This window comes from Paramormyrops kingsleyae, chromosome 21, assembly GCF_048594095.1.
Source record: "Paramormyrops kingsleyae isolate MSU_618 chromosome 21, PKINGS_0.4, whole genome shotgun sequence".
In the NCBI taxonomy this organism is placed as follows: domain Eukaryota; kingdom Metazoa; phylum Chordata; class Actinopteri; order Osteoglossiformes; family Mormyridae; genus Paramormyrops; species Paramormyrops kingsleyae.
This window is the reverse complement of record NC_132817.1, coordinates 8,646,564-8,656,526: the sequence shown is the minus strand read 5'-3', so window position 1 is coordinate 8,656,526 and position 9,963 is coordinate 8,646,564. Positions and strand designations below refer to the sequence as shown.

The window sequence follows — 9,963 nt, the reverse complement described above, 5'->3', positions numbered from 1 at the left end:
TATGTGTGTGTGTGTGTGTGTGTATGTGTGTGTGTGCTGTAACAGGGCACTGTGTGTGTGTGTGTGTGGGTTTGCATAGGTCACATTTGATAAAATTGTCCCCAAAGTGCAGTAAAACACACACATACAAACAGACACACACATACACAATAAATTTACCTTGTGAATTATCCTAATAACCGTGGGAAAATTATTTTTCTATTTTCTTGCTGCCATCTCCTGGCCGAATGTAAGTATTGCAATTACCAGAAAAAAATCATTTTAATATTTTTAAATGGTAGTACTCAATTTTGGCCACCAGACGGCAGCATAAAATGTGTGTGCTCTAACAGGGCACTGTGTGTGTGTGTGTGTGTGTGTGTGTGTGTTGTAACAGGGCACTGTGTGTGTGTGTGTGTGTTGTAACAGGGCACTGTGTGTGTGTGTGTGTGTGCTCTATGTGGGCGCTGTGTGTGTGTGTGTGTGTGCTCTATGTGGGCGCTGTGTGTGTGTGTGTGTGTGCTCTATGTGGGCGCTGTGTGTGTGTGTGTGCTCTATGTGGGCGCTGTGTGTGTGTGCTCTATGTGGGCGCTGTGTGTGTGTGTGTGTGTGTGTGTGTGTGCTCTATGTGGGCGCTGTGTGTGTGTGTGTGTGTGTGTGTGTGTGTGCTCTATGTGAGCGCTGTGTGTGTGTGTGTGTGTGTGCTCTATGTGGGCGCTGTGTGTGTGTGTGTGCGTGCTCTATGTGAGCGCTGTGTGTGTGTGTGTGTGTGTGTGTGCTCTATGTGGGCGCTGTGTGTGTGTGTGTGTGCGTGCTCTATGTGAGCGCTGTGTGTGTGTGTGTGCTCTATGTGGGCGCTGTGTGTGTGTGTGTGTGTGTGCTCTATGTGGGCGCTGTGTGTGTGTGTGTGTGTGTGTGTGCTCTATGTGGGCGCTGTGTGTGTGTGTGTGTGCGTGCTCTATGTGGGCGCTGTGTGTGTGTGTGTGTGCTCTATGTGAGCGCTGTGTGTGTGTGTGTGTGTGTGTGTGTGTGTGTGTGCTCTATGTGGGCGCTGTGTGTGTGTGTGTGCATGCTCTATGTGGGCGCTGTGTGTGTGTGTGTGTGTGTGCGTGCTCTATGTGACCGCTGTGTGTGTGTGTGTGTGCTGTAACAGGGCACTGTGTCTGTGTGTGTGTGTGTCTGTGTGTGTGTGTTTCTCTGCAGTAACACGCGCTGTAACAGGGCACTGTGTCTGTGTGTCTGCACTATAACAGCACACACAAAGCGGACTGATGAAATCAGTCAGGGCAATGACCTCGCAGACCAGTGGGCTAAAAGTTTTGCTAAAGACTCCACTGGGTTTGGGAATAAGGTTTTGCTAGCAAAGGATGTAGATAAACTATGCGCTGATAATGACCTTGTTTTGATTCAAACAGGTGCTACAGAGGGTGAGCTCCGCGGATGGAAACGGAGCGGCGCACGGTGTGATGGGGAAGGCGTGTGGCGACACTCTGGGACTAACCGACCTTATCTTCCTAGATCTGCGTATCCAGGGATGGCCAAAGCCGTTCATGGCCTGGATCATGTGTCTCGTGACGGGATGGTGGCAGCTGTGACTCGGGTGTGGCATGCCCCTGGGTTTGCCACAGCTGCTGCCCAATACTGCGGGAAGTGTATGGTGCGCATGAAAGTCAATGTGGGGAAGGGCATTCCAACCGACCCGGCAGTGACCCCGAGTCCCCAAAGCCTGTTCGATCACCTGCAGATGGATTTCATTGAGCTAACGCCGTGCAGGGGATACAAGTATTGTTTGGTGACTGTAGATCTGTTTTCCAGATGGGCATTCCCTTGCCGTCGCCCTGATGCTCTGAGCGTGGCTAAATGTCTGCTAAAGGAGGTGATTCCTCGATGGGGCATTCCATCTAAAATCACCACAGACAATGGTCCTGCGTTTGTCGCAGAGACCCTGGCAAAATTGTCCCATTGGATGCAAATTGATTTGAAACATTATTGTGCCTATCAGCCCTCGAGTGGGGGGATGGTGGAGAGCCTGCCCTGCCCTGGGTTGATGCCCTGCCCCTGGCTTTGTTATTCATGAGAGCCAGGACACACCGCCAAACAGGGTTGGCTCCATTTGAAGTGTTGACTGGGAGGCCAATGCGTGTTTTGTCTCCCTCGCAATATGTCACACTGGAAACTGTGGATGGGGATTTGCTGACTTATCTTACAGGTTTGCGGCAAGCGATAGGTGCAGCCTGGAACCGGGTTCGTGCCAATTGGAGGACTCCAGAGGGAGAACCACTACGAGCTGTGACACCGCTTGACCCAGGGAGCTGGGTGTTGGTTCGTGACCTGAGGAGGAAGAGATGGAACACGCCGAGATGGAGGGGACCACACCAGGTCCTGATGGTGATCCCTCACGCAGTGAAAGTGGAGGGAATCGACCCTGGGTCCATCGGGTCCACTGCAGACGTGTGTCCGAGTTCTTTCAAGACTCGCCCCTCAGAGGGTCACAACTGTGTTGCCTTTTTATAACAATTTTTATTGTGACAGTTATATTTGGGATTGATGCTATAATGTTTTGGAGAACCGCTTTTTCCGGCTGTGCCACCCACTGTACTCCGACAGTGCCAAACCCACCACAGGTTCTGGATCGAGGGAAAAGGGAGGTGATGGATGCCAATGCTGTGGAGCTTTTGTCCCAAGCAGTGACTGCTGAGCTGAATGTTTCAGACTGCTGGGTTTGTCATTATATGCCCCACACTTCTGCGGCGTGGCCATTCTACGGGGTTCCATACACCTATGATGTGGCAGTCCTACATCAGACATGCTCTGACCTTTATCTGTTATGGCTGGGCTGATGACTCGTGAGCTAGGGTTGTCCTCGACCCCGCCACCACCTATATGTCGCATTTCCGGTATCGCTGTTAAGTCGCGGGAAGTGGAGGAGGCCCTTAAGGCCACACGTGACCGATTACAACAAGAGTTTGCTGGGAACAATCCAGTCCTCTATCTGACTCAGGCTGATGAGTCCAATCACTGGGGTTTCACTACAGTTCATTTGCTAGTAGGCGTGAATAGTACAGGTGAGTGACGGGTTTAAGGAAGAGAGCTTAATACATATATTTAGACAGTAAAAATACATTTAGACAATGATAGACAGTAACAGTAATTATATAATAAAATACATTAAAAAATAAAGATTTCTTATTAATTATTTTAATATTAATAATAAACCATAAATACATTTAATTATAATAATATTGTCGTGCCGAGTGGGGACGGAATGGAGACAAAGGCGCAGACGTCAGGGTATCGGGGAATACGGGGTTTAATTACAGGTAAGGAAGGCAAAAGGCAGACGGACAATACGATGACCGGACTGGGGAAACAAATTGAAACGCGGACTAAATACAGAGGACTAATGACAACAACCAGAAACGGCTGATCACACGGGGATCACACACGGGGTTAACGAGGGGGCGTGGCACACGGAAGGAGCGGACGATCGGGGCAGGACACGTTTTTTTTAACTTTACACATTGTTTGGATGCATTTATTTGCTTAGATGTGTTTAGTACAGTATATGCTCTTCTTGTTTTATCCTGCTCATTTTGTGTTTAAATGCTAAAAAAAACATATTTAGGTGTAATTTTTTGTGGCTGGGAACCAATGAATTGGTTTTCCATTATTTCTTATGGGGAAAATTCCATCACAACTCGAACTTTTTAGGATTCGATCCGTAGTTCTGAACGGATTAAATTTGAGTTCTGAGGTACCACTGTAATTTACTATACGGTGTACCAGTGTAAAAAGTGGTTTGATGAGTGTTTAATTTTCCTAAGGGTGGGCAGCTGTAATCTCACAGAGAAATGCTGTGAGGCGCTGGCTTCAGCTCTCAGATCAAACTCCTCACCCCTGAGAGAGCTGGACCTGAGTCATAATGACCTGGAGGATTCAGGAGTGAAACTGCTTTCTGCTGGACTGGTGGATTCCCACTGTAAACTGGAGATACTGAAGTAGATACTACTGGGTATTCCACACTGTGTACTGGAGATACTGAGGTCAGTATTACTGGGTATTCCATACTGTATACTGGAGATACTGAGGACAGTATTACTGGGTATTCCACACTGTATACTGTAGATACTGAGGTAGGTACTAATGGGTATTCCACACTGCAAACTAAGTATTGAAAGTAGTTGTATTGTAAATATGAAAATAGTCACATTTCCTTAAAAGTAATGCTTATAATGGTGAGGTGATCTTCTTTATCTGAGAGTTTTTTTCTGTCTCTGCAGGCTGTCAGGTTGTAGAATCACAGAAGAAGGCTGTTCTTCCCTGGCTTCAGCTCTGAGGTCAAAGCCCTCACACCTGAGAGAGCTGGATCTGAGCTACAATCACCCAGGAGACTCGGGAGTGAAGCTGCTCTCTGCTGTACTGGAGGGTCGCAGCTGTAAAATGGAGAAGCTGAAGTGAGTACAGAGTGTGTGCCTGTTCCTGCTACAGACACATGTATGTGAGACAGATATAATAATTAAATAAATGGATGTTCCTGTATTATGTAATTCTGCTTCTCTTATAGTGTGGATCATAGTGGAGAGTGCCGGACCAGACCGGGGCTCCAGAGATGTACGTTTGCTTGAGCGTTTTTTTTTTTTTTTTTTACGAATACCATTAATTCTACATCCAGTGTTGTACACGAGCACACTAGATGAATGCGGATATGAAATTCGATGTATTACAGTGTCCAGTGGTGGAAAGTAACAAAGTAGAGTTACTTCAGTTCTGTACTTAAGTACATTTTTCACATATCTGGTCTTAAGTAGATTTAGCACTTTTGAGGCGGGGGGAAGGCGGGCACTCCTCTGACAGACAGGACACTCCTCTGACAGACAGGACACTCCTCTGACAGACAGGACACTCCTCTGACAGACAGGACACTCCTCTGACACACACAGTCACTGATATGATGTTGGAGGAGCTCAACCTAATACAGGGGTGGCCAATCTTATCCGCAAAGGGCCGCTGTGTGTGCGGGTTTTCGCTGCAACTCCCTAATTAGATTACTAATCAGAGGACTGATTGGCTGAAGAGTCCTCACACCTGGGTTTGAACAGCTGACCTACAGGATATCCCAACAACCTGCATACACACCGGCCCTTTGCGGATAAGATTGGCCACCCCTGGCCTAATAGATATCAGGGAGACACTCTATCCTTTGGAATTTCCCACCCACATACCTCTTACTCCAGAATTGATTATATATTGATCTCTATGGGTTTTGTTAGCAGTATTCAGAGTGCTTGTACTGGAAATGTAATTCTCTCTGATCATGCAGAGGTTGATATTGTACTGACCACCTTAGATGATGATGAGAGAGCTATACGATGGCGATTTAATAACTCACTCTTACTAAATGAGCCGGGCTGTAAGTTCATGAGAACAGCCATGGGAGAATATTGGCTACATAATGACGGCTCTGTCTTGGACCCTGGCGTTACCGGGGATGATCTCAGCTTATAGGGGACGGTTAATCCAATATTGCTTATACCGGAAAAAAACTGACAGTTAAAAACTTAAGATAGAATGGCAAATGATAGAACTTCATAAAGAATATGTCAAAAAAGCAGACAAAACTATTTTAAGTAAAGTGAATAACCTAAGATTCCACATGAATACCATTATCCAAAATAAAGCTGAATTTGCCCTGTTCTGCACCAAACCGCAATACTATGAACATGGAGAAAGTGCCGGTAAATTGCTCACATTTAGGGATAAACAGCTTAGTGTCCAAAATATCATCCCATCTATATTTAACAGTCAGAGGGAACTAAGTACAGGGAAAAAGTGTATCAGTGAGGTTTTCAGGGAATTTTATCGTAACCTATATCCATCCCAGACAGAGGGCTTTACAGACCAATACGACCAGTTCTTTTCATCAGCTGAGGTGCCTTGTCTGTCTCCAAGTAGTAGAGATTTACTGGAATGAAACATAACATTACAGGAGATTAAGGATGATATTATGGACCTTAAACCAGGTCGGGCCTCTGGAGATGATGGTTACTAATCTGATTTTTATAAAACCGGCAGTGATACCGGCCTCACTGCTCAGTCTGCGGTTATCGTTGCTGGGAGGGAGTTCGTATTTTAAAGTAAAGACCCTTTTAGAATTAATCTTTGGTGTCAGATTTTGTGGTAAATATGTTGTGCTGTTTTCCTGTTGTACGGAAAAATAAAATACAGGCTAAAGTGCAGTGAAGTCCGAAGCGAGTCTGTCTCTCACACAGCGCGGGGGCTACAGGAGTATATTGGGGATAAAATGTGTATCGGGGCAAGTTCTGTGTCGGTGTGTGAGGTGTGACAGTGATTAAATGGCGGAGATGCTGGTCTGCCTGATGGTATTAATCGCTCTTCCTCCTGCTTACAGACTCCTGCCAGCTGACACTGGACCCCAACACAGCACACAGAGGCCTGTCTCTGTCAGAGGGGAACAGGAAGGTGACACGGGGGGCAGAGCAGCCATATCCTGATCATCCAGAGAGATTTGAGACCGAAGCCCAAGTTCTGTGCAGAGAGAGTCTGACTGGCCGCTGTTACTGGGAAGCTGAGTGGGATGGAGATAGAGCTGAAATAGGAGTGACGTACAAAGGAATCAGAAGGAAAGGATGGAGTGCTGATGGTCTGCTTGAAGCCAATGACAAGTCATGGAGTTTGCGCGGTGGTCCTCGCAGTTACTCTGTCTGGTACAAGAATGAACAGACTCCCATACCCATACGGCCCTCAAGCTCCCGCAGAGTAGGAGTGTATCTGGATTGGGGGGCTGGTGCTCTGTCCTTCTACAGAGTCTCCTCTGATGGACTGACCCTCCTGCACAGGTTCACCTCCTCATTCACTGAGCCCCTCTGTCTAGGGTTTCGAGTTTCTCGAGACATTTTTACTGTATCACAGTGTGACATGTTGCCACTTCTCCACGGTAAATATCTGCTTTTTAACCTGTATAATCCATTTTTTTCTGAAGTATGACTGATGTTAGGCAAAATAACCTTTTCTCCATCCATCCATCCATTATCTCCCGCTGAATCCGAGGTCGGGTCGCGGGGGCAGCAGTCTCAGCAGGGAAACCCAGACTTCCCTCTCCCCGGCCTCTTCATCCAGCTCCTTTTTTTTTCTGAAGTATGACTGATGTTAGGCAAAATAACCTTTTCTCTCTGACTAAAACATAATGAAATGTAATCCTGGTGGGGGGGGGGGTCGGGGGGGGGCATAAGGTAACCCGCTCCCCTGTATATGTACATTCTATATATTTATGTATATATTGTATTTTCCTCTCTACAATGAAAATAAAGGCCTTCTACTCTATCTTGTTAATGTCCGGATTCATCGGTGCCCAAAGCATAGCAGAGTAACATAATTAAACAGATGGTACTGACGGTATTAATCGCTCCTCCTCCTGCTTACAGCCTGCTTACACAATGCTTAAAATTCACTTTAATACTACAACTGAGCATAATGCACTTGTAGACTAAATCGGCATATATAATAACCGTTTAACTGCAGACAACTGAGAAAGCAAAAAACATCTGTAGAGCTGGAAACATAAAAACAATAAATCACATTAAAAACATACTGTCATGTCCTGCATGCCTGTTCCCCTGTGTTCCCTGTTGTGTGGCGCTAACGAGCCTCACCTGTTCCTCATTTAACCCTGCCTCTCATTACAGCCCTCGTGTGGATGATCCCAGGTGCCTCTCGTCTGCTCCCTCGTCTGCTCCTCATCGCCTGAACCTGATCCTCTGCCAGCTCACATTCTCAGTGAACACTGTACTGAATTGTCAGCAACCATGGTACCTGCAGTTTGGACTTTGCAGTCTGTGTGAAGCTAAGCAGGATTGGGTCTGGCCTGTGTTTGTATGGGAGCCCAGTTGGGTTGTTGTTCTGTGAAGATCCTGGTGCTTTACTGTAAGGCCTCATTAAGGGTTGCTTGGTATCTTTTGGAAAAAGTAGTGGTTCAAGCCTGAGTCACGTCCACTACTATACTACGCTATCCGGCAGATCGTGATATGTTGACGCCTTAAGGGTTGGTGGTCGGAGGCTGGATGGTGGCGCAACACACTAAGTGTTTCGGAGCCTGCGATCCGGAGGTCGCTGGTTCAAGCCTGAGTCACGTCCTTCTGTTATACTACGCTATCCGGCAGATCGTGATATGTTGACGCCTTAAGGGTTGGTGGTCGGAGGCTGGATGGTGGCGCAACACACTAAGTGTTTCGGAGCCTGCGATCCGGAGGTCGCTGGTTCAAGCCTGAGTCACGTCCTTCTGTTATACTACGCTATCCGGCAGATCGTGATATGTTGACGCCTTAAGGGTTGGTGGTCGGAGGCTGGATGGTGGCGCAACACACTAAGTGTTTCGGAGCCTGCGATCCGGAGGTCGCTGGTTCAAGCCTGAGTCACGTCCACTACTATACTACGCTATCCGGCAGATCGTGATATGTTGACGCCTTAAAGGTTGGGGGTCGGAGGCTGGATGGTGGCGCAACACACTAAGTGTTTCGGAGCCTGCGATCCGGAGGTCGCTGGTTCAAGCCTGAGTCACGTCCTTCTGTTATACTACGCTATCCGGCAGATCGTGATATGTTGACGCCTTAAGGGTTGGTGGTCGGAGGCTGGATGGTGGCGCAACACACTAAGTGTTTCGGAGCCTGCGATCCGGAGGTCGCTGGTTCAAGCCTGAGTCACGTCCACTACTATACTACGCTATCCGGCAGATCGTGATATGTTGACGCCTTAAGGGTTGGTGGTCGGAGGCTGGATGGTGACGCAACACACTAAGTGTTTCGGAGCCTGCGATCCGGAGGTCGCTGGTTCAAGCCTGAGTCACGTCCTTCTGTTATACTACGCTATCCGGCAGATCGTGATATGTTGACGCCTTAAGGGTTGGGGGTCGGAGGCTGGATGGTGGCGCAACACACTAAGTGTCTACGGAGCCTGCGATCCGGAGGTCGCTGGTTCAAGCCTGAGTCACGTCCTTCTGTTATACTACGCTATCCGGCAGATCGTGATATGTTGACGCCTTAAGGGTTGGGGGTCGGAGGCTGGATGGTGGCGCAACACACTAAGTGTCTACGGAGCCTGCGATCCGGAGGTCGCTGGTTCAAGCCTGAGTCACGTCCTTCTGTTATACTACGCTATCCGGCAGATCGTGATATGTTGACGCCTTAAGGGTTGGGGGTCGGAGGCTGGATGGTGGCGCAACACACTAAGTGTCTACGGAGCCTGCGATCCGGAGGTCGCTGGTTCAAGCCTGACAAATAAGAAGCGTACTTATTTTTGATCAAAGAACAGAGTTAGGAATTACCCTGGGTAGGGTGGGATTTGAACCTGCAACCTTCTGATTACAGACATAGCAGCTTAACCCACTGAGCCACACTGTACCCCAAACAAAGAAAGATTTCCCATCCACAAATCAACAACAGCTGACAAAACAGTAAAATAAGACACAGGGAGCTATGGGGGATTTGAACCCTGGTTCCTTGGCTGTGAGGCAGCACTGTGCTATCCAGCCACCACCCCTCCTACTGCTCCCTGTAGGTAACTGATGTATTTGCTTTCTTTAGGCTCCAGCTCACATTCTCAGTGATCAGTGTTTCAAACTGTCAGCAAAATCTGGCCATCTCACATACAGTGTACAGCAGGAGTCTCCAACTCCAGTCCTGGAGAGCTACTATTCAGTAGGTTTTCTGTCTCACTTGGCTTCTGATGAGCCACACCTGTTCCTGGTATTTACCTGAGAACAGGTGTGGCTCCACAGAAGCTGGGTATGATAGAAAACCTACTGGACGGTAGCTCTCCAGGACCGGAGTTTGAGACCCCTGGTGTACAGACTACCTGGCTGTACAGGCTCCACACACAGGGAGCTGTAGGGGATTTGAACCTGGCCTTGGTATGTGTGAGGCTGCTTTCAGTGAAAGCAGTCTAAAGAGATTTTTCAATAAAGTGTCAATT

At 47.8% G+C, this 9,963-nt stretch overlaps 1 protein-coding gene across 1 annotated transcript; it reads left to right on the top strand.

The window, feature by feature from the left end:
* The first annotated feature begins 1,513 nt into the window (after positions 1 to 1,513).
* Positions 1,514 to 7,204, top strand: LOC140581436 (uncharacterized). Its single transcript, XM_072704007.1, has 6 exons — positions 1,514 to 1,771; positions 2,604 to 2,699; positions 3,982 to 4,022; positions 4,260 to 4,433; positions 4,544 to 4,590; positions 6,389 to 7,204. The coding sequence occupies exons 1-6, from the start codon at positions 1,514 to 1,516 to the stop codon at positions 6,982 to 6,984; spliced, it is 1,212 nt and encodes a 403-aa protein (XP_072560108.1). The 3' UTR covers positions 6,985 to 7,204.
* Positions 7,205 to 9,963: the final 2,759 nt, after the last annotated feature.